Source organism: Panicum hallii, chromosome 4 (assembly GCF_002211085.1).
Source record: "Panicum hallii strain FIL2 chromosome 4, PHallii_v3.1, whole genome shotgun sequence".
Taxonomy (NCBI): domain Eukaryota; kingdom Viridiplantae; phylum Streptophyta; class Magnoliopsida; order Poales; family Poaceae; genus Panicum; species Panicum hallii.
The window spans coordinates 42,805,430-42,829,449 of NC_038045.1; the positions used below are offsets into that span (position 1 = coordinate 42,805,430).

Below are 24,020 nucleotides of genomic sequence, written 5' to 3' on the forward strand. Positions count from 1 at the left end.
TAATGGATGTAGATAACTATTAGTATTGGGTATCGCGCCCGTTACTAGAGATATGTTACAGGTGGCCCATCTAAGATAACGGGTATGAAGCATACATGAAACGGGAATCAATGAAACTTGTTACCAATGATGCGATACCAGTTGGGAGCACTAAGTTTTAGGTAACGGGCGACGTCCTTTGCCTATTACATATAATGGGCTGTTATTATTACCTATTACCTACTCTCTCCGTACTGAAATGTAAAGTATCCTGGGGTTTAAAATTTGTACTCGAATATAAGTCGTTGTAGGGTCCTTTGGACAAGATTCACGATCAGCCTTATCCCTTCGGTCTTTAGTTCCCGCCGCACGAGCACCCTCATGAAGCGTCTTTTTTTTCTCCCGACGCAGGGCGAGCGCCGCCCACCGGCCGCCGCCCTCCGTCTCCCCCAATATTCCTCTCCGCCGTTCTGCTGCTCCCCTCCATCTCAATCCCAGTGAGATGAGCAGGCCCGTCGCTCCCCGCACCCCTAATCCCCTCCCTCTCAAACCCCGCCTGCGTCCGATTGGAAGCTCCAAGGCAGCGGTGGCCGTAGCTCTGGGCTTGTCCCCCAAGGAGGAGGGAGTGGGATCCCCTCGGTGTGCCCACACGATGGCGGATGCTGGTGTCATGGGGTCCCCTCTACGCGCCCTCACATCGGCGGACGCTGGGGAAGCAGGATCCCCTCGGCGCGCCCTCACGGCGGCAGACACTAGGGGAGCGGGATCGCCTCGGCGCGCCCTCACAGCGGTGGACACTGGGGGCCTGGAGTCCCCGCGGCGTGCTCTCAGAGACGACCTTACGGCGGCAGTCGCTGGTGGCCTGGGGTCCCCGTCTATTTCGTTGTTGATTCGGTCCCCGACTCTGTTGAGGCTGAAGCTTTTTTCGATGATGGCGAAAATCGTTCGTGGCTCAGAGTCACAGCAAGCAGTTTTTGTGCAAGAACAGCGTCCATTACAATGAGTTTTTCATTGTTGTTTTCGATTGCAGTGAGTAGTAGTGGATTTGTGGCACGACAGTTCCTTTCAAATCTATTGCAGGAGGATGATGCGTGAATGGCTGCGTCTATTGGAGGGTGAGCAGGTTGATAGTGTGAAGATTTAGCCGAAGACAAGCCAAGCAATCAGCTTGCTGTCATGGAGAAGAGGGAGATGCCAAGCATCGAGGATGCAGAGACTGATGATGAGGACGTTGATGTGCGTGGCCATCCTCGAGGCACTTGAGGACGACGAATCACTGGAGTACTACATTGACGACGTCATCGCTACCATGCTTCCTGTGTATAACCAGGTTAGCAAGTGCATAAATAATAAGGACTAGACTTAATTATGCAAAGAATAGTGTGTCGTCTTAGTCATAAAATGGAGAAGACTATAATCTTTATTTTGCAATGAACAATTGTGTCTTATTTGTGCTGCAATTATATGAATTATGATGAGATTTGGGTATCACTGGAAACATATTGGAACTATTATCACTGCGAACCCCGTAGTACAAATTCTAAGAAAAACCAATGGAAAAAAATTATCCAACATGTTTCAGGCTGATACAATGACACCTAACATCACTCTGACAAAGATTGCATAACACTCTTATAAAGTTGCAGATCACAAGTTAGACTACTAGGAAGCAGACCAAGCCTCTCCAAGCGGCCCTTGCTTATCATGTGGGGTACCTTGTAGCCATTGCCTCCACCAATTTTCATGACTTCAATTAAACAACCTTGTAGGGTTAGGAAAACATTTCTCACCAAGTCTGGATCATAGTCATTGTACTCTTTGACAACGTTACTCACTAACTCATCAATATTTTTAGAATTCCTAAGGTAAGCTTTAGACTGAAGCGAGGAAAAAACCGAGATCAAGGATATTCATGTCGGGAGAATTGGGGGGCTGGTTCATTAGGCGTATATCTAGGCCTGTCTGCGCAACTGCAAGCGCAAAGTCTGGGTCATCAAGCTTAACATGTGAGAGAGCATTGTCTTGTTATATCCATATGGTTTCCCCAGCATCTTCTCTAGGCCAACAACGTGCAATGGCGGAGAGAACCTTTGATATCAAGAAAGCTTTACTTGCTTCTCTCTTAACACTCATAGTTCTTATGATCAAAGTACCTCTAGGCCTGTTGGGGCTCTTCCTCTTGGGAGGGTCCTGAAACAAAAAAAAAACCACAAATAAGTAGAAGAATTTATAACAAATAAAAAGACAGCAAAGTAGCAGATGACTTCACCTTCCTAACAAATGGAAATATTCCAATTTTTCCATCAAAATAGTAGTTCCCTTGAGCATCATACCTTGGCAATGCAAGAAGGGATAAAAACATGCATTTATGTATGCTATTTTTATTCTGCACTGTCCTTAAAGGATCATCTTCATCAGGATGCAAGTACATGGTCTTATTTTCCTTAGTGCCATTATACCACTTCTCATCCATATGCACAATGTTTCGCATGTCTATAAATCTTGGTTGACTGTGGACACTATTTGGATCTATCATAGAAACACAATATCGTAGCCGTTCTTTTTTGTTTTCTTCTTTCAAATAAGGTTTCAGACTGCTTGAGTGCCGGCGTATGAGGCCTTCTTTGAATACCTTATGCAATTTTGTTTTGCTAATGTGCAATTCTGATGCAAGAGATCTAATGGTAGTCCTTTTATTCAGAGGAACTGTTTTACCTGCTCCAAATCAATGTGAACCCTCTTGCGCCCACAATTGAGTGCTCTTTTTGATTTGGCGTCAACTTGAGAACCTGCTGCTTTGCATCTCTTAACATTAGTCCATATCCTATGCACAACTCTCCTGTTAACACCGGATAAATCAGCAACAACTGTTGTATTATCCTTACAAATTTTTCCATTTTTACTTCTCTCTAGAAGAGCTTCATATACTTGTTGGCGTTATTCATTAGACAAATAATTTCTCCTTGCATCATTTCCTGGATCAGAACACTAATGAGATCTTTTGTTTCATGTTTGCTGAATCTATGATTTTTTAAATATAAATACCTAGAGATTATTCAAATCAAAGGGCAGCCCCTGATCTTCTCCTTGAAGACTTTGGTTCTGCTCGTCCTCAGGTGCTGCATGGTTTTCATTCCCTAGATCAATATGTTCACATGAATCCATGAGAAGGTAAGAGTAGATGAATAAATATTGCAACATTACAGATGCAAAGAATCTAAGTTACCTTCATGATTTGGTCCTTGCAGACTGTGGTTCTGCTCCTCCTCAAATGCAGCATGGTTATCATTTCCTAGATCAATGTTTTCACATAAATCCATGAGAAGGTAAGAGTAGTTGAATCAATATTGCAAGATTACATATGCAAAACAATGGAACTTACCTCCATGATTTTCTCCTAAAGCGGGATCAACTTCTTCGTCATGGATTACCGGCAGCTGGTTTAGATCAGGTAGTACTCCATCTTCTTCTGCACTTGGCTTGGAGTTTAGATCAATTGGCATGGTAATTGATCTCTGGTTTCAAAAGTTGATGATTTGGAATGATGGCTGCAACAGGTTCTATTGGAACTATGGAGGCATGGCTTCTGTTGGAGATTCTGCTGGTGCCGTAGCTTTTTGGGATGATGGAGGACGGCTCCTGGAGGAGATGCTGAATTTATAGTAGGGGGGTGCGGGCTTCTGCTGAATTTTTTGCTCCAAAATTTTTGTTTAAGAATTTTTAGGCGCTGGCCCTCTTTTGTTTTGGGGCTGGTCCTCTGTTTGTTTAGGTATAGGTTTATTAAATGTGTTAAGACGCAGTCTTTAGGCAATGTTTAGGCGTCAATTTTTTTTACGCGGGAGTACCCTGGTGTGTGTGCCAGTTTTCGGTGGGCCGGGGGAGTTAAAAAGGGATGCTAATCTCCTTGGTTTTGGTGCGGCAGCTGAACAGCCGGCCGAGAATGTGGCAACTGATTAACTGAACAGCACTAATGAGGGGTACATGCGTCATTTGACTACCTCCATAATCTGTCCAAAAAACACGCCCCACATTCCAGGACGGAGGGAGTATGTCCTAAGCCCCTCTAGATAGGAATTACCCCGCTCCTTCTTCGCATATTACAAAATCCAACAACAAAGTAAAATTAAAAGTCTTAGAGACATCGTGGACTTGCTTGATAATCCTAATTTTTGCATTCTACCGCATCCGGATTTTGAAGTCATCGGCTCAAGTTTTGTAAACAATTGAAGTTAGTGCATGCCATTTCAGGATGCAAGAATGAACTAACCACTCATTCACATGATAAAAGTATGATTCCAGTATTGTATGGGGACCCATTTTAACTTGCTAAACGCTCGTATGGTTCCGTCCAAATGTCCTGGTCCTATTTTCCTTCTTCTCTTACGCTTTCCTTGTAAGATTCCTTTTTTTTTCTCATGGGGGTACGTGTCACACCCGGGCATACCGGACTGCGCATATGACCTATATCTTACAGGACTTACAGGATAAGGGATGAGATATGGCCCACGTCCTATATTGGTTATAGCTACTTGCAGAATAGTAAAACTACTTGTACAGTAGTAAAACTAGTCGGATACAGTAGAAAACTACTAGAAAAGTACTCGGGTAGAACTCCGGGGTTCGTATCCGACTAGGACTTCCATGTAACCCTGCCCCCTAAGACTGTATAAGAGCGGACAGGGACTCTCCTCAAGCAGGGAGCATGAGGGACAACTCGTGCCTCATGCCAGGAGATCACCCGATCACCACATAAGAAAATACAAACCACACAGGAGGTAGGGTATTACGCTCTCGGCGGCCGAACCTGTCTAAACCTTATGTTCACCTTCGAGTTCTTGATCTCGGCAACACCCTACCTACAAACTCACCACCTCGGAGGTATCTCTCGGTGGGCGTGACAGTAAAACACTAACAATACAAGCGATGACCATGATCCAGAAACCCAAAATTGTAGTTGAAGCTCTAGGCATTACTTATCATTACAACCACACAATCAAGGAACATGTCAAAGGCAACTTCTTGGTGTGGTTGTAACGACAAGAAACATTCTGAACTTCAACTGCAAATTTTAGAATCCTAGGTCATGATCTACATTGAGCTCGTTCCTCATGTCCAAACACAAATAAATTTTACAACGAAGGTCACAAAAGAAGAACAAGAAAGGAACATCTGGATGGATCCAGACAGACTCTTAGTGGGTTGAATAGGGATCCGCAAGACAATATTGGAGTCGACCTTAGACCTCGAGCACAGGTGGATTGACATGCTCTTATATTCCATTTTCTAGAGTCTGTAAACACTCATCCCTTTATTTATAAGCTCAATGTGATAGAATGCGGAGATTAGGATTAGACTAACTCCAATCGGCGTGATGCATATCTGCGAGGCAACCAGCGAAATGCATGGCTCCGGCATTTTGGCGGCCCAGCTTGCATGGGCTGTTCTCCAACGCGCGCAGGCAATTTGCCTTTTGCTGGCCCACCCAAAGTTCTTGGCGCCTGCATCGCGGTGGGGACGCCCAACTCTCCCGTGGACTGACCGTTTGTACAGGAGTGATTTGCATCGCGGTGGGGACCATGCATTTTGCACTTTCTCTCTCCTCGGAGTCATTTTGCATGACCGGTATGCATGCTCGGTTGGAGTTGGATGGCTGTAGGCTACAGTGCGTGACGGAAGGCAATATGCATTTGCCTCGCCTTTTGGCTCCTAGATTGGAGTCAGTCTTAGCAAGCAAGTCTAGGATGTCTATAAGATATTAACTAAGCTTTAATGATGGATTTAGTAGTACATGAAAAAATGTGAGGCTGCGCTACCTAGGGGGATTCTAGTTAATAGTGAAAGATTGATAAGATTAGTAACCACATATTTATCCATACATATCATACCTACTACTACAACGTTTATTAGCCGAGCCACTTAACTAAGTACTAACAACCATCTTGCGAATCGCAGCCACGTGCCCCACGACCTTGATAATCTCCACGGCCGTACAATCAACAGCAGCAAGTCTTGAATCCTCACCGTCTCGCCTTCCGGCGAGCCTCCAAAACTCAACCTTCATCCATGCCGTACAGATCCACATCATCCTGCCTTTTATACTCTTTAATCACGGTGCTTCCCTGAGAAAAATAATAATGTCTTGGAATACTCCCTGATGACATACAGTAATAATATTATATGTGCTCATAGAATTAATATAAATTGTTCTGAGACATAAGGAAGATCAATAGATTTCCTACGTTGCTACGTAGGACAGTGCCAACCTCATGATCACTTCTCCGGGTGCAGCAAACAGGATTGCATGCTAAGCAAACCGCCGGCAGCCAGCGCGATGGCCTGTGTAGCGACCAACACACCACCCATTTTGAACAGGTGGTTCGTCTGGGATGAGAGGAAAGGACCAGGGGCTTGCTCTTTCTATTTTGACCAGAAGAAGACCAGAGGGATGAGGGCAGAAGTGACTTTTCACTTCATCCCCAGCCACACCTAGAGAATCCCATTTGTTTCCTATCTCCTCTAATATACCACACATGCAGCTTGCCCCCTACTTCCATAAAGGAGCTGGTACGCCTGGAAGAAGTTTTAAGTCTTTGTTGGCTTAAACTAATCTCCAAATAACTTGGGGACTGCCTGAACTTAGGAGAGAAGACCATCTTCGGTCACCATGGTGTAACACCCCGACCATATATTGAATGACTCACACCCGCAGGACGTAGGTTTTTTTTCTCAGACAAACTGGAGAGCTGAGTGGGTTTATATTAAGAGAGAAAAATAGTCCAATTAGAAAAATCCCATCACCTCACCTTGGACTAGAATGAGGGATGTAAGTGTTTTAGGAGAACTATTACATGCAAAAAATAAAAACCAGGGACCTGATCACCACAAGACCACCTCTAACCAGGCACGACAACTCTATATAGGCCTAGGGCAGTAAGACCCTTGGCACCAAAAGTTTGCCATAAGTGGGATTCATCCTTAAAGGCTTGAAGAGCTCCCTGTAAATTCGGTGCAGCTCCATGGAAGACACAGGCATTCCTATGTTTTCAAAGAATCCAGGCTGCAAGAATTACTAGTGAATTGAATCCCTTTCGTAGTTGTTTCTGCAGTCTCTTCCAAGATTTCCTCCACCAATCTGCATATGAACTGGATGTACGGCCAGGAGGCGTCAGACGGGATAGGTTCAAGGGCTGTAGAACGCTGAACCAGAACTGCCGTGCAAACATACAAGTACTGAGTAAGTGTTGGATTGTCTCCTCTTCTTGGTCGCAGAGCGGGCAACGATCAGGGTGAGAGAGTCCTCTTCTCTGCAGGCGATCAGCAGTCCAACAACGGTTACGAATAGCTAGCCATACAAAGGTTTTGCATTTGCTAGAGGGGCCCAAGATTTCCAGAGCCACTTCCAAGGTTCAAAGCCCTTGGAGCAAGCAAAGAAAGCTCTGTATGTGGATCTAGTAGAGAATGTTCCTCAAGCTTCAAACTTCCAGTGATGTATGTCCTCTGTGTCATTTACCCAAGTGCCAGCTAGTTCTTCCCAAAGTTTCAAGTATTCAGTAAGGCCTTGCCAACCAAGTGTCCCTCTTATATGCGATACCCAGGTCTGCTCATGCAGAGCCTCACCCACAGTTCTTGATTTCCTCACACTTGGTGGCACAATCTTGAGAACATTAGGTGTCAGATCCTCAATACTGCAGCCATGTAGCCAACGATCAGTTCAGAAGAAAGTGTTCCTCCCATTACCAACCGTGGTCACAACTAATAAGGCAAACATAGTAGAGGTGTTGGAGTGCACTGGTATTTCCATACCAGCCCATGGACGATCTGGCTTAGGTTTCTCGATCCAGAGCCAGCGCATTTGCAGAGCCCAACCCATGATTTCAAGATTATGAACTCCCAGGCCCCCAAGATCAATAGGTCTCATGACTTTTTCCCATGCTACTAAGCAGCTGCCACCATTGACATCCTTCCTTCCTTCCACAAGAAACTCCTCCTGATTTTGTCTACTGCCTGAATGAACCATTTAGGAACTTTGATGGTGACCAACAGATTAATGGGAATGGCAGTAAGAACAAATCTTACCAAAACAGCACGACCAGCCAAGCTCATTAGAGAAGCCTTCCATCCAGGGAGTTTATAAGCAATCTTTTCAATCCAAGCCAGGACATAGGGGTTTTATCCTTCAAGAGGTTTGAACCTGAAGATACACAGCTAGCTCCACTTCGTGCTTCTTGCATACGCTTTCACCCTAGGACAGAGGCTAGCGATGGGTGCGTCCCCAGATTCATTGGCATATCACCGGCCCACATTTCTGATAATCACTTGTTGTTTGTGTTTTTCTTCGGCAGGTTTATCAGCATTCTAGAAGGAGCTAGTTCAATAACTGTCTAAAATATGCTGCCAACGTTGCCTATTCTTGCCTATTAGTTCTTTCCCTTCACATTTTTGTAGATGTACCGCTAAAATAGGTGACCAGATTTTCAAGTTCAAACTTATATATGTCAACCTTATATAGATGAACATCCAATCGATGCTATTTCCATCAAAATGCAACAAGTTTAGTTAGTTATCATACATCATAACAAAAACAAAACATATCCATCATTAAAAACATAACAGCTTGAATTGTATTACATTTCATCATAAAATCGCACATGGCAAAAGCAAGATTGTCCGAAAAGGAGACATATAGAACTAGTTCTTGATGCAGTTGCATTAACTCACACAGCTGACATATGTAATCCAACTATGGTGCCTTGTTTGAACAAGTTATTGATCGATGCATCACTTCCAGATCAGGTTACACAAATCCATCTGGAAAGTTCCTTGAAATTGGGGCCGTGTCTCCACTAGTGGAGCAGCCATAACCTGCATATGTTATAAATGAATTCAGTAAGAGAAAAGTTACTATAAATTTCATAAACTTGCTCATCAGGAGGCTCTCTGATATTCCTACTAACGATGACTGAATTGCTTTTGAAATTCCTTTTCTTATAATAGAATACAAGTCAGAAGTAAATTATCCTTAGCAAATAATAAAAATAGTTACAATAGTTATGAATTTTTGTTTTCCCAACTGAACATGAAATTGCAGACATAAAACTTATGTGAAACAACTAGTCAAAAACATTTGATGCGGTGTTTTACACCACCTTTTGCTTGTGTATCTTTCCTTTTGCGGTACAAGGAATATTGCCTAGAAGGCTATGTCTGCACATATTAGATGTGGGTATTCTGGGACTATCATCTTGATCATTGTTTTCCCTCCTATCTGTTTTTCTTAATACTGTCAAAGGATGGATGCTTCCCACAAAAATATTCAATACATGATGCCAAAGGGTGATTTCAAGTAGGCGTTCTTGTTAGTGGACACCTACAATTTGATCTGAGATACATGGTCGAACACTGGTGGAAAACAAGAGACTAATTTATAACGAGGAATTCAATCATCAAGGAATAGTCTGAAAACAAACCTTGCGGATTTCCAATAGCATCACTTGTAGGCAGTACCATCCTTCTTTTTGTTGAACGACGCCTAGAACCTGCAGAGGTTGTAGGAAGATTCAGCAAAATCTTTCTACTATAAACAAGTCCAATTAACTCATCGCTGCCTTGTAAACTTTTACAAAAAATTGTGTTCATTGACTTTACTACTATTGTATACAAGATTGCATCATATTTAAACATTTGATGAACCAGATAGTTACAGAGTAGCCTTCAACCCCCCCCCCCACCCCCCAATCCTACAACACACATACGCACACACATTGGTTTGGTATGCATTTGGGACATGGGCACAATGTTCAAATAAATCAAATCACAATTAACATTTTTGGTGCAGATAATGGAGCCAAGGATTCGAAATTACCAGAACTCTGTCCATCAGGATCACTTGATTTCTGCATCAAGAGACAACATAAATATGAGAATATGAAACTCGTGAAGTAATTACATAATAAAAGATATATAATAATATAAATATACTAATCTAGGTAAATGATTTAAAAAGGTTTATAATGCATATAGGCACCTTCTGCAGAAGACATTTGCCTTTAACTTCTCCGGTGTCAAGAAACTTTTTAACTTCAACTGTGGAGCGGAAGATATGGTCATAATCCCTGTGAGTGTAGTACTGGAAAGAGGAACAGACTATGCAATTAATATACAAAAGTGATATCAAAACTATGGTTATGACCTCTGAAAGAAGCTGCTTAGCAATCGTGGATCCGAAGGAAAACCATGGGACACAAGAATCATGAAGCCCTTAAAGTACCCAGCTAAATGTATATAATAAAACAAAGCATTGAAACAAAATTAACATTCAGTTACACGAATAATGTCAACCAGATTTGAAGAATATCTTCAGAAAAGTAATTCTTCACTGCAGCAGCTTAAGATCGTGTAGAATAGCCCATGCAAGGCATCTCATTAAGCATTTAATTAAATTGAGCATACTAGTTAATGGACATGGATGAGCAATCAAGCAATGGAAGGTCAAAGAAATCATCAGAAAAGATGTTTTATTTAAAATAGAAAACCATGGCCCTTTAATGTACTACAACAATTTCATGCAACTATATTTATTAATACTTATACCAATTATCAATCATGTATGATGATGCCTCGTACATTGGCTATGTATGAGCGGAGTGCAGGACAATTTTATTAGTTTTGTATACATCCTTTTTGCCCTGTGTGATATCTCATTGTTTCCAGAAAGAGCCCAACCATAAGTTTTCTTCTAATGTACTGAAGAAATGATAGCAGAAATGGTATGACACCCTCCTGCGATATATTTCTTCATCAAAGGCCTTAATTAATTTAACCTATGTGAAAACAGTTATGATGACACACATATTAGTAATAAAAGTGATTCTTCTATTATTAGGTATACTTTTGTAACCATAAATTGAACTACTCGCAAAAAGAAAATGGGACTAACTACACAAAGAAATAACTGCTGAAATAAGGTGGATTATACATTATTATTAATTTGTCAACCTAAGGGAAATGAACAAACTACATCGTTTAATACGACAGTAACTCCATCATCTAAATTGAACTCTTTGAAATATGCAATAACTACTGCTTCTTGAATGTAACTTACTGTGTTATATATGCATTGAAAAATTACCATCTGGTTATATAAAGTTAAAGGGAACTGGAACATGATTAGCTTATTTTTAACACACAACAACAGTAATAGCATACTGACCTTGTCTTTCCTCCCATAAGAATCTGCTCGAGCTACTTGCTCAACCTGCCACCCATCTGAGTCGGCAATATCCGATTTGTAATCCTTCAGCCACTGGGGGAGAGGTAACTGTTCCTTTAGCTTTTGCACCCGGGGTACATATACCACCATCTATGTAGAATGCAAAATATCAAGTTGTGGTCAAAGTACGCTTGGATAATTCATCAATGGAGAAATGAAATGTGCATACCAGGTGCCTAAATCACTTGATAAAAATAAAACTAAATAAAATAAAGCAAATGGACAGCCAATATGCATTACGAAAGGAAAAGTCTAGTCATGCATGATTCAAGGTATCTCATGAACAGCCAATATGTAAGCGTGGCACCTAATTACATTAACATGAGATTATCTCTGCACCTTTGTGTCTGTCAGCGGAATCTTGCCATCACCAGTCTCCCCATCCATCTCAACGTTCTTTGGCAGAATGCTCCTATCACCAGTAGTACCCCTGAGTCTCTTGTTCACTGGTAGCATCATCTTTAAAAGGCCTCCTTTCCCTTTTATTATTGTAACTTGCTGGCGATGACCAGGGTCAACTGATTTGCCCTGGTCAGTTTTCAGCCATGTGTGTTTTTCATTTTTCTGCAGAAACTAAAGAAACATATATATGTACTAGTTCCTTGCAGAATAACATAGAGTTTGAAGTAAAAATACTAAAAAACATTCAAGGGGACAGCGACAGTATTACTTAAAAAAAATGAGAACTAGTAACATACTGACCACTGCGTTGGATCTTGTATCTGGATCTCCTGCATTGCAATGTCCTGAATCTACCTCCATGACATCACCATGCCCATCACATGGAATTCCCCCCAAACTAACAGTTCTTTCACTATCAGAGGTTCCATCTTCCCCTACTACAGGAAAAACAACCCTACCAGAATCCACTTCCTGTTGCTCGTGGTAACTAATATTTGGGATCATAAGATTTGGACTCACTGTTTTCTTACTATCCTCTGAACTATCACTTGGATTTGGGGAGCAGTAGTAGTGAGGACCTGATGAGGGGGTTCTCTCCATTTCTCTCTGTGGGCTGTTCTTGGTTTCGGAATGAGAGGAAGCGGAATTGTTATGCTGAGAAAATAACGCTGGTGCAAGATTTATATGCAATGCTAGATGGAGGAAACCATGGTTTTCAAACTTTTGCTGGGATAGATGTGAATCCAGCCATGGTTAGCTAGCTATGAATTGGCATGAAATTAATTGCTTCCCAAGCTAGTAGTTTCCTGTTGTACAAATAACTTCCTTCCATTTATAGTCTTCTCATATAGAGGAGAGAAAGAGGATTCACAAATCATCATAATTAATACGGAGACTTTATTAGGAATATAAATAAATATGGTTAAATATATATATAATCATATTGGTGTGAAATTGTCCTATATGTCTATACCCGCATTGCATATCTGGGTGGGATATGACCAGCAAAGGATGATATGTACACATTAATTATTGCCTACTAACTCTAAACTACTAAAAATGGTTAAATAACGTAGACAGACCATGTATGTCCGCATCACAAGATCCTGACAAATCTATATATCTATGAGCTGCTAACAATGGTCACTTCCTGTTGATATAATTGGACTATATCAATATATCTTTCCGAATTTTAAGAATACTTGATTTGTATGCATATATAAGTTCATGAAATGTGTCGATGATCTGTACCAAGGGTATAGAACTATGACCGAATAGAAAATCCAAAATCTAATAGAAAATCCAAAGAGCAATAAGGAACACAACGACTTAACAAAAAACAAGGGTACCATCTTACCGGAAGGACCGAACGACCTTTTCGGCATTGCTAGATCCACGCCCGACCCGGGTCAGAGCGAGTCCTAGGTTGAAAACCGCGTTTCCGAACAAGTCCGACCTTGGTCAATCGCATGACCCGTACACAACATCCCCCACCAAACCCCACCTTGGTCGGAGGTCAGCTTACACGGGAAGCCACACTGGCCCAACCTTTATCCTGACGGGGTTGGAGATTGAGCCAACTAAGGGCAAGTACCCTACCTAGGTGCGGCCAGGCTGGTGTGAACGTGCCCGGACACCAAAGAGGACTTCTCGGCTGTCGTACCACTGGCGGACCTGCACACCCTGCTGACCCTGAACTGGGACATAAGAACATGATGGGCTAAGGCTAGACTCTAGACACCGACAGGAATTGGCTGTGGTGCCACTGGCACACGCCCCCCCCCCCCCCCCCGAAAGCATCTAGGCCTCTAAATTGTGTTTTAGTAATTAATGATAACTATAAGTGGACTAACTGCTTCATTGAGATTTATGAGAGTAGGATGGTCCATATATGAATAGTTGAAAAGAAGCAAATGGCGCAACGATCTAAGAAAAGACTCAAAATGGACAGCTCAAGGCAAAAGCATAACATAGGGATTTTATTTTTGCCGGTCCAAAGAAGAGTAGACAAAAACTCGACCGGGTTTTTAGGCTAAATAGCCGTACTATTAACAGGGGTCGATGTTACGGTTTCTTACGTCAGACAGTCCGGTTTATCTCCAGCTTCTGAGACAGAGAGTTTCGTCCAACCGGACTGTCCGGTCCTGTATGGCGGACTGTCAGGTTAGGCTGTAACGGCTAGTTCTGACCACGCCGTTTTTGCAACAGTTGACCGTTGGGGGAGCTGGCGGACTGTCCGCCAGTAGCTGGCGGACTTTCCGCAAATGTCGCAGAAAACCCACCAACTCCTCCAAACGGCTAGTTTGTGTTGGTAGGCTATATATACTCACCCTTTGACTGCATGAGAGCCCTCTTGGCACTTGAGAAAGATACTAGAACATCCTTGAGCTCTCATTCACTCATCTCTCACTCACCATTGCTTAGTGATTGCATTCTTGTGAGTTAGAGAGTGTTTAGTGCATTGCATCAAAGAGGTTGATCATTGAGGCACTAGTGGGATTCCAAGCAAGCGTCGTTGGCTTGTTACTCTTGGAGGTTGCCACCTCCTAGACGGCTTGGAGATCGTGTGGGCCACCGAGCACTTAAAAGGAGATTATGAAGGTGCCGTGGCCGAGTTTGTGAGAGGTTGAGCTCACCTCGCCGGAGCGGTGAAGAGCATCCTAGTGGAACCAAGGTTTCAAGAGGTTCTTTGATCGATTGGCTCAAGGACTAAGTGAAGACTTGGTAGAGGAGCAATCGAATTCATTGAATCCACCTCAACGTGGATTAGGGGTGACTGGCAAGTCATCGACACCACGGGATAAATTCTTGTGTCTTGAGAATTGGTTCTTACCTTGCAATTCTTTATCGCATCTACTCTTATGCAAGTTTACATTCCTAGATTCTAGCTTTGCTTGATCACCCTAGGTTGCAAACCCAACTTAGCTCGACTTAGGCTAGAAATTTAAATATCTTGTTGTACTAATTAAATTTCTTCTAAGTGCTTTATTTTAGTTAAAACCGTCTATTCACCCCACCTCTAGCCGGTGTCCTTGATCCTATAAGTGGTATCAGAGCCGTGGACTCCAATTTATAAGGATTTAATCATCCCGGAGTAGGACAAATGGCTCTAGAGGGAAATAATCATGTGGGGAAACCTCCATTCTTTGATGGGAACAATTATGATTATTGGAAGACTAGGATGACGGCTCATCTTAAGGCAATGGGAAGGAAAATATGGAAAATTGTGATTGAAGGTTATGTGATCTTAGATGATAAGAACATGACTAGGCAAGATGAGGAGAATGAGCTATTAAATGATCAAGCTGTAAATGTGTTGTACGGTGCTCTTGATATTGGGGAATTTAACCGAGTCAAAGGACTTGAAAGTGCTCATGGGATATGGGAGAAACTCAAGGAAATTCATGAAGGCTCAAACACCGTCAAAGAGGCAAAATTGTACATCTTTAAGGGGAAGTTTAGTGAGTTTGCTATGAATAAAGATGAAGATGTGCCTACAATGTTCAACCGGTTAAATGATACCGTGAATGAGCTCAAGTGCCTTGGGTTCATTGTTCCGGATGAAGAATTTTCTCAAAAATTCCTAAGATCTCTCCCGGAGAAGTATGACACAATCGTCACATTGCTTGTGAGATCCAGATTGAAGACCATGACACCCACACAAATACTTGGGGAAGTGATCACTCTTGACTTATTCAAGAAGTCTCAAGTTGAAGCTCAAGCCAATGAACTGGATAAGAAAAGCATTGCACTAAAAGCCAAAGCTTCAAAGGAAGAAAGTGATGATGAAGATGATGAAGAATCGGATGAAGAGATGGCACTCTTTGTAAGGAGGTTTAGAAGAATGATGTCAAAGAGAAAATTCAACAAGAAGGGCCAATCTTCAAAGAAAAATCCCTTTGAAGATAGAAAGTGCTATGAGTATAGAGAACCCGGGCACATTGCAATTAATTGCCCAAGCAAGAAAAACAAAAATTATGGTAAGAAGAAGATTGAGGACAAAAAGAAGAAATACTTCAAGAAAGAGAAGAATAGACAAGCCTATTTTGTGGAATGGGATTCCGATGAGAGCTCCGATGATAAAGATGGCAAGCCATCAAGTGCTCTTGCCGGGATTGCTATCAAAGAAGCTCCATCTCTCTTCTCCAAACATCATTGCCTCATGGCCAAAGGTGAATCTAAGGTAACTAATGATGAAGCTAGTGATGATGAAGAAGACTCACTTTCTTATGATGATCTTGTAAGGATGATTAGTGAGTCCGACGATGTCTTGCACAAAAAGAGTGACAAAATTGTGGAATGGAAGAGAAAATACTCCTCTCTTCTAGATTCGTATGAGGAGCTAAAGACTTCTCATGAAAACCTTAAGAAGTCACATGAGGAGCTCCAAGCTTCGAATGAGTTTCTTAAGAAAAGTAATGAGAAGCTTAAGGAAGCTCATGTCACTCTAGTTGCGCATGAGACCGTCAAGGAAAAAGTAGTTTCTTGTGCAAAATGTGATGAATTAAAATATGCTTCATGTTGTCCTAGTACATCTAACTTCTCTTGTACCACAAGTATTAGTTCTTGCACAAGTGATGCATCTCTTATCTTGGAGAATGAATCTTTGAAGAAGGAAGTTGATTGTTTGTCCAAGGATCTAGCTAAATAGTTTGGTAGCCATGCCAAATTCAACAATTGTTGGACAAGTCAAAAATTCACTCTTAACCACAATGATATTGATTATGAGCCCAAGAAAGGGAAATCGGCTTTCATCCCTAAGAAAACCATCTTTGAGAAATCTCAAGTCAAATATAATGAGGAAGACAAGATGAAGACTTGCTTTATTTGCAAGAAAAAGGTGGAAGCCCATCACATGTGCAAGAACAAGAAGACCATATCCTTTGATGCATCCTATGTTCTTAGAAAGGATGCTAATGGGAATGTCTGTGCTAAATTTGTTGGTCTACCTATTAGTGGCACTAAAAGAAAATCAATTTAGGTGCCCAAAGCTTTGGTAACTAACATTCAAGGACCCAAGCAAGTTTGGGTACCTAAATAAAAGTAATTCATCTTTGTCGGTGGATTATAAAGCCGGTGGATGACATTGGGTGTTTGATAGTGGTTGCACTAATCACATGACTGGTGACAAGAAAATGTTCTCTTATATCGACTATGGTATTTCTGGTTTTGACAACATCACCTTTGGAGATGATAGCAAGGGAGAGGTAAAAGGTTTGGGTAACATAGCTCTCTCTAATGATCTCACTCTTTCTAATGTGCTACTTGTTGATTCTCTTAATTTCAACCTACTTTCAATTGCTCAATTATGTGATAATGGATATAGATGTTCTTTTACTAGTAATGAATTTGAGGTTACTTCTCTAGATGGTAAAACCAACATCTTTAAAGGTTTTAGGCATGAAAGCTTATATCTTGTTGATTTTGCTTCTAAGAAAGCAAGGGTAACCACATGTTTGTTTTCTAAGTCATCTATAGGTTGGTTATGGCATAGAAGACTAGGACATGTTGCATGAAATAATTAAATAGGTTTATCAAGCATGATCTTGTTGTTGGGTTGAAAGATGTCAAGTTCGATAACGATAAATTATGTAGCGCTTGTTAAGCCGGCAAACAAGTTTCAAATTCACATCCATCCAAGAGTAGCATGTCAACCACAAAACCTCTTGAGTTGCTTCATATGGACTTATTTGGACCTACTACTTATAGAAGCATTAGTGGAAATAGTTATTGTCTTGTGGTAGTGGATGACTATTCTAATTATACTTGGGTATTCTTTCTTCATGACAAGGCCGATGTTGGTGATATTTTCGAGAGATTTGTCACAAGGGCGGAAAATGAATTTGAGAACAAATTGAAGAAAGTGAGAAGTGACAATGGAAGTGAATTTAAGAATTCAAGAATTGAAAACTTTTGTGATGAGAAGGGTATTAAACATGAATTTTCAACCACATATACACCGGAGCAAAATGGATTGGTTGAGAGGAAAAATAGGACTCTAATTGATATGGCAAGATCAATGCTCTCGGAATATGATGTATCTCATTCTTTTTGGGTCGAGGCAATCAATACCGCTTGTCATGCTTCAGATAGACTCTATTGTCATAGGTTCTTCAACAAGACTCCCTATGAGCTTCTTATTGGAAGAAAACCCAATATTTCTTATTTTCGGATTTTCGGTTGCAAGTGTTATATATTAAGGAAAGGTATCCGGTTATCAAAATTTCAAGGCAAGTGTGATGAATGATTTCTTCTTGGGTACTCATCTTGTAGCAAAGCTTATAGAGTATATAACAAGACTAAGGGGATTGTTGAAGAAGCTTATGATATTGAGTTTGGCGAAACGAATGGCTCTCAAGATGAAAAAGATAATCTTGAAGATGTTAGAGATGAAGGCTTGGCTAATGCCATGAAGACTATGTCGATTGGAGATATTAGACCAAGATAAGAAGAAGATGAAGATGTTGGTGCATCGTGCTCTCTAAGGGGGAATCCACCCTCTTCAACGAATAATAATGATCAATATCAACCCTCTAATGATATCGTTCAAGAAAATGTTCCTCAAGATGACTCTCAACTATTGTCACCATCCCCTCCATCTTCATCAACCCAAGGATCAAGTGCACAACCTAGGATTCATCATAATGTTGCAAAAGATCACCCCATTGATCAAATTATGTGTGATATTAGTAAGGGTGTTCAAACTCGATCTCGCATTGCTTCCTTTTGTCAACATTATTCTTTTGTTTCTTCTATTGAACCTAACCGTATAGATGAAGCATTACAATATCCGGATTGGGTGAATGCTATGCATGAAGAACTAAATAAATTTACCCGCAATAAGGTTTGGGAATTGGTTGAGAGGCCCAAGAACTACAATGTTATTGGTACCAAATGGGCCTTTCGTAACAAGCAAAATGAAGATGGAATTGTTGTAAGGAACAAGGCAAGACTAGTGGCTCAAGGCTATACTCAAGTCGAAGGTTTGGATTTCGGTGAAACTTTTGCTCCCGTAGCTAGATTAGAAGCTATTAGAATCTTACTTGCTTATGCTTGTTCTCATAACATTAAACTATATCAAATGGATGTCAAAAGTGCTTTCTTAAATGGTAAAATAAATGAGCTAGTTTTTGTAGAACAACCTCCCGGTTTTGAGGATTCTATGAAGCCGAACCATGTGTTTAAACTTTCTAAGGCTCTCTATGGGTTGAAACAAGCACCTCGTGCTTGGTACGAGAGGTTTAGAGATTTTCTCACTTCTAGGGGCTTCAAAATTGGGAAAGTTGATACGACCTTATTTACTAAGAAGATTGGATATGATATCTTTATTTGTCAAATATATGTTGATGACATTATCTTTGGTTCTACTAATGAAAGTTTTTGTGAAGAATTTGGAAAGACGATGTCTAGCGAGTTTGAAATGTCAATGATTGGTGAATTGAGCTTCTTCCTTGGTCTTCAAATCAAACAATTGAAAGAAGGCACATTTGTTTGCCAATCTAAATATGTCAAGGATATATTGAAAAAATTTGGTATGGAAGAGGCTAAACTAATTAAAACACCTATGGCAACGAATGGTCATCTTGATCTTGATGAGGGAGGTAAACCGGTAGATCTCAAACTCTATAGATTAATAATCGGTAGTTTGCTTTACCTTACCGCATCTAGGCCCGACATTATGTTTAGTGTTTGCATGTGTGCACAGTTTCAAGCCGCACCTAAAGAATGTCACTTGACAGCCGTAAAGAGAATTATGAGATACTTGAAGTATACTCTGAATATTGGTCTTTCGTATCCGAAGGGAGCTCAATTTGAATTGGTTGGTTACTCGAATTCCGATTATGCCGGTTGCAAGGTTGATAGAAAGAGCACTTCTGGTGGATGCCAACTTCTTGGTTGTTCTCTTGTTTCATGGTCTTCTAAGAAACAAAACTCCGTGGCCCTCTCTACCGCCGAAGCGGAATATATTTCAGCGGGGAGCTGTTGCGCTCAATTATTATGGATGAAACAAACTCTTCTTGACTATGGCATTGATTTTAAGGATATTCTTTTATTATGTGATAATGAAAGTGCTATCAAGATTGCCAACAATCCTGTACAACACTCAAGAACCAAGCATATTGATATTCGGCATCATTTTCTTAGGGATCATGTTAGCAAGGGAGATATCAAGATTGACGGAATTGGCACTAATGATCAATTGGCCGATATCTTTACCAAGCCGTTGGATGAATCACGCTTTTGCAAGCTTCGCAATGAACTCAATGTCATTGACTTCTCCAATATGGCTTGAGACATGATACATATTTCACATTTATGCTTTTTACCTTTATGAGTAAACTCATCTTAATTCATTTCATACATGTCCCATATTCCATGCATGAGGTCTCAAAATTCTCAAGTTCAAGCAATCTCCTTATGGCCAAATCTTCAAAAAATTGATTATTGGATATCATGGATTCATCATGAACTTTGAATTTTATGGTATTGGAAGATTTTGGATTAACATCAGCAAGTTGGACAAGGAATTTGGACTCTGACTACTCAAACCGGACTGTCCGCCTGTGGTAAACCGGACTGTCTACGAGATTGGAGTTTTCACACAGAAACCTTCTTCAAACCGGACTGTCCGCCATTGGTAAACCGGACTGTCCGCCTGTGGCGGACTGTCCGCCTGTTGTTGACCGGACTGTCCGTGAAATTGGAACTTTTCACACAGAAACTTTCTTCAAACCGGACTGTCCGCCGGTAGTAACCGGACTCTCCGGTCGGGCCATTTTTTGCCCTGTAACCCTAGCGCCAGGCACATAATACCTCCTCACCTCTTCATTTGTTCCCATCCGCCCAAAATAACCTCTCCTCTCTCTTTTCCTCACCTCACACCACAAGATCCCCTCCTCCAAAAGTCGATTTTTGGCCGGATTCATGGACCCTCCGCTTCAATCCCCGGACACTCCGCAATCCTCTCATGTCTTCTCGGTATCCCCTCGTCATGTCCTCTCGGTATTGAATCAAATCTCCCTCTATTTCTTTCGGATTTCTCTCTTTTTGCCTAGGGTTTGAGTTGGGGGATCTCTCATTCTATCAAACATTTGGATGTATGCTTTGGGGCACTTGTTAGTTATGTTGAGAGGATTGTTTGCTTATGATTTAAGGATTTTCTCACGGTTAAATTTAGAGATCGGGCTAAGTGATTTGAAGAACCCTAAATGGTGAATCATAAGGTTATGGCTGCTCATACTTGTTATCTATGATCTCTAATTTGTGAAAACTCATTTTGTGACTGTAGTGGAAGGGTCAAGAAAAGTGCAACAAAAAAGGACAATGCTCCCAAGAGGCAACGCGTTCGTGATCCTTCTTCTTCCTCCGAGTCTGATGATGAGGAATATGTTCCTCCTAGCAATACTCCTGTGGATGATCCTTATGAAGACTATGAAGATGAGGGTGAGGATGATGTCCTGATCAATGAGAAAGCTAACACTGCTCCTAGAGTTTGGACTGCTGTAGCTTATTCATCAGAAAGACGCCCGTATCAATATGGTCTTGAGTGAAACACTAACAATCTTTATTTCCACACAAAAGTGCAAAAAGAGGCTTTCTTTGGTCATCTTGTGAACAAGACAGTCTTTGCACATCAGACCATTGATCTTCATTATATGTCTTCTCAACCCGTCATGCGTGACTTGATCCCGATGCTTCAACACATTGGATTAAGAGAGTTTCTTACTCACAGGTGTGATTGGAACAATACCATCATCCGACAGTTCTATACCACTGTTGAACTTGATTTTGCTAATGAGTGAATTGAATGGATGACTGGAAAGATCAAGTATGAAGCTTCTTTTGCTGATTTCGCCAGAGCCATCAAAATCAACTATCAGTTCACCACAGGTCCTAACATTATCAGCCTACAAGACGACCCTGAAATGAGAGATGATGACATTACAAGCTACTATGAGCCAAATAGAACAGGAATTGACCGTATCTATGGGCGCATCACAAGTCTTAAGCATTGGCCTGCAGTCTTGAACAAAATTTCTAGGTGCACACTAGTTCCTAAGAGCGGATATCGAGAAAACTTTCTTGGATATTCAAGAAACTTTGTAGATCATGTGCTCAGGGGTGAGAAGATGGATGTTGTGAGGACACTCATGCATCAAATTCAACATAAGAAGAAAAATCATGAGGTCAACATCTATTTTGCTCCCTATATCATGTCTTTCATTATTCAGGAGACAAATTATGATGGTCCAAGGCCAGAAAAGCACACACCCTACAAGACATTCTCTAATGACAGAGATTTTCGTCAGAGAGCTCTCACTCCCATTAATGAGGTTGATGATCCCCATGCTCCATTTAATCCTCATGCCGGTCAACAAGCTTCTGCTCAAGAAGCTGCTCCAGACGTGCCTCCTCCTCCTCAACCTGGTCAGCAATTATGGGAGCCTCCTACAGGGTACTTTGATCCTTACTTCACTACTCTTCAAAACAATATCAATGCTAGTTTCTCTTCTCATTTTGAGAGTTATGGGGAACAAGTTAATCAAAGGCTTAACACTATGGAGCAAAACTTCTATGGCTATGTAGACAATCACCTGAATACTTTTGGCCAACACATTCACGACACTATGTATAACCCAATCATGACGAGACTTGAGCAGGTGCACACTGGGTTACACAATGACATTGAGGATCTTGATGCTCGGTTTGGTGATATAAATGTGAGTGGCAGTCACAGTGGACCTCATGGTGGTTCTTCCTCTAGTTACTCCGATATTGAGGCTCGGCAGCAGCGCATCGAAGAAGACATTCACAACATCAATGCAAGTCTCACGGGTTTCTCAGATTATTTCTATTCCATATTCCCGGCTCCGACTCCTCCGCCATCATTCTATCCTTTTCATCCATATTTTCCTCCACCGCCTCCACCACAAGACGATTGATTTGGCTACATTGGTGAAGGCCTCTCTTTTTGGTATTTGATGCCAAAGGGGGAGAAGAAGAGAAAGGAGTGGATGGTCTTAGGGGATCTTGCTCTTGGTGAAGATGAAGACCCTCTTTCCCCTCTTGCATTTGCATGCATGAACTATGAACTATTTGCTATTTGGGCTTGTAATACTTATGTGTGTGCTTGAACCTCTTTAAAATCGGTTGTGATGAACTAGTTGTGCTTAATATTTATTTACTTATCTATCTTTGGATGTGGTTGATGAGGCTAACAAATTTTGCATATTGGATATGTATATTCTCTTGCCTCACTTCCATTTTGTAGGGAAAATTCCGCCAAAATTTTTATATCAAGACATATGTGTGGAATTCAATAAAAAATTATATGCACATATGTAGGGGGAGTTTTTCTTCTACTCTTAGAATTTTGAAGAAGTCTTACTCTATCTTACAATACTCAAATTGAATATGAGTAAGTCTTTCAAAATTCTTTCTCAAGTCTATCTAATACCTAGTGTATGAAATAGGCTTGAAAAACTCAAATATATCACTCCTTTGCTTAGTTGTCATCAATTACCAAAAAGGGGAGATTGAAAGCATCTAGGCCCCTAAATTATGTTTTGGTAATTAATGACAACTATAAGTGGACTAACTGCTTCATTGAGATTTATGAGAGTAGGATGGTCCATATATGAATAGTTGAAAAGAAGCAAATGGCGCAACGATCTAAGAAAAGACTCAAAATGGACAGCTCAAGGCAAAGGTATAACATAGGGATTTTATTTTTGCTGGTCCAAAGAAGAGTAGAGAAGAACTCGACCGGGTTTTTAGGCTAAATAGCCGTACTATTAAGAGGGTCGATGTTCGTTAGTCCGGAAGTCCGGCATCCCCGGACAGTCCGGTTTCTTACGTCGGACAGTCCGGTTTATCTCCAGCTTCTGAGACAGAGAGTTTCGTCCAACCGGACTGTCCAGTCCTGTATGGTGGACTGTTCGGTTAGGCTGTAACGGCTAGTTCTGACCACGCCATTTTTTTCAACAGTTGACCGTTGGGGGAGCTGGCGGACTGTCCGCCAGTAGCTGGCGGATTGTCCGCAAATGTCGCAGAAAACCCACCAACTCCTCCAAATGGCTAGTTTGTGTTGGTAGGCTATATATACTCACCCCTTGACTGCATGAGAGCCCTCTTGGCACTTGAGAAAGATAATAGAACATCCTTGAGCTCTCATTCACTCATCTCTCACTCACCATTGCTTAGTGATTGCATTCTTGTGAGTTAGAGAGTGTTTAGTGCATTGCATCAAAGAGGTTGATCATTGAGGCACTAGTGGGATTCCAAGCAAGCATCGTTGGCTTGTTACTCTTGGAGGTTACCGCCTCCTAGACGGCTTGGAGATCGTGTGGGCCACCAAGCACTTAAAAGG

General features: G+C 41.4%; 1 protein-coding gene and 1 long non-coding RNA gene across 2 annotated transcripts; both read left to right on the plus strand.

The window, feature by feature from the left end:
* The first annotated feature begins 337 nt into the window (after positions 1 to 337).
* LOC112891114 lies at positions 338 to 3,980 on the plus strand. Its single transcript, XR_003228411.1, has 5 exons — positions 338 to 1,309; positions 3,029 to 3,150; positions 3,228 to 3,305; positions 3,383 to 3,430; positions 3,537 to 3,980. It is a non-coding gene; the product is annotated as an uncharacterized LOC112891114 (long non-coding RNA).
* Positions 3,981 to 14,753: 10,773 nt separating this feature from the next.
* On the plus strand, positions 14,754 to 16,301 carry LOC112890506. Its single transcript, XM_025957388.1, has one exon. It carries the CDS (start codon positions 14,754 to 14,756, stop codon positions 16,299 to 16,301), a length of 1,548 nt encoding a protein of 515 aa, XP_025813173.1.
* Positions 16,302 to 24,020: the final 7,719 nt, after the last annotated feature.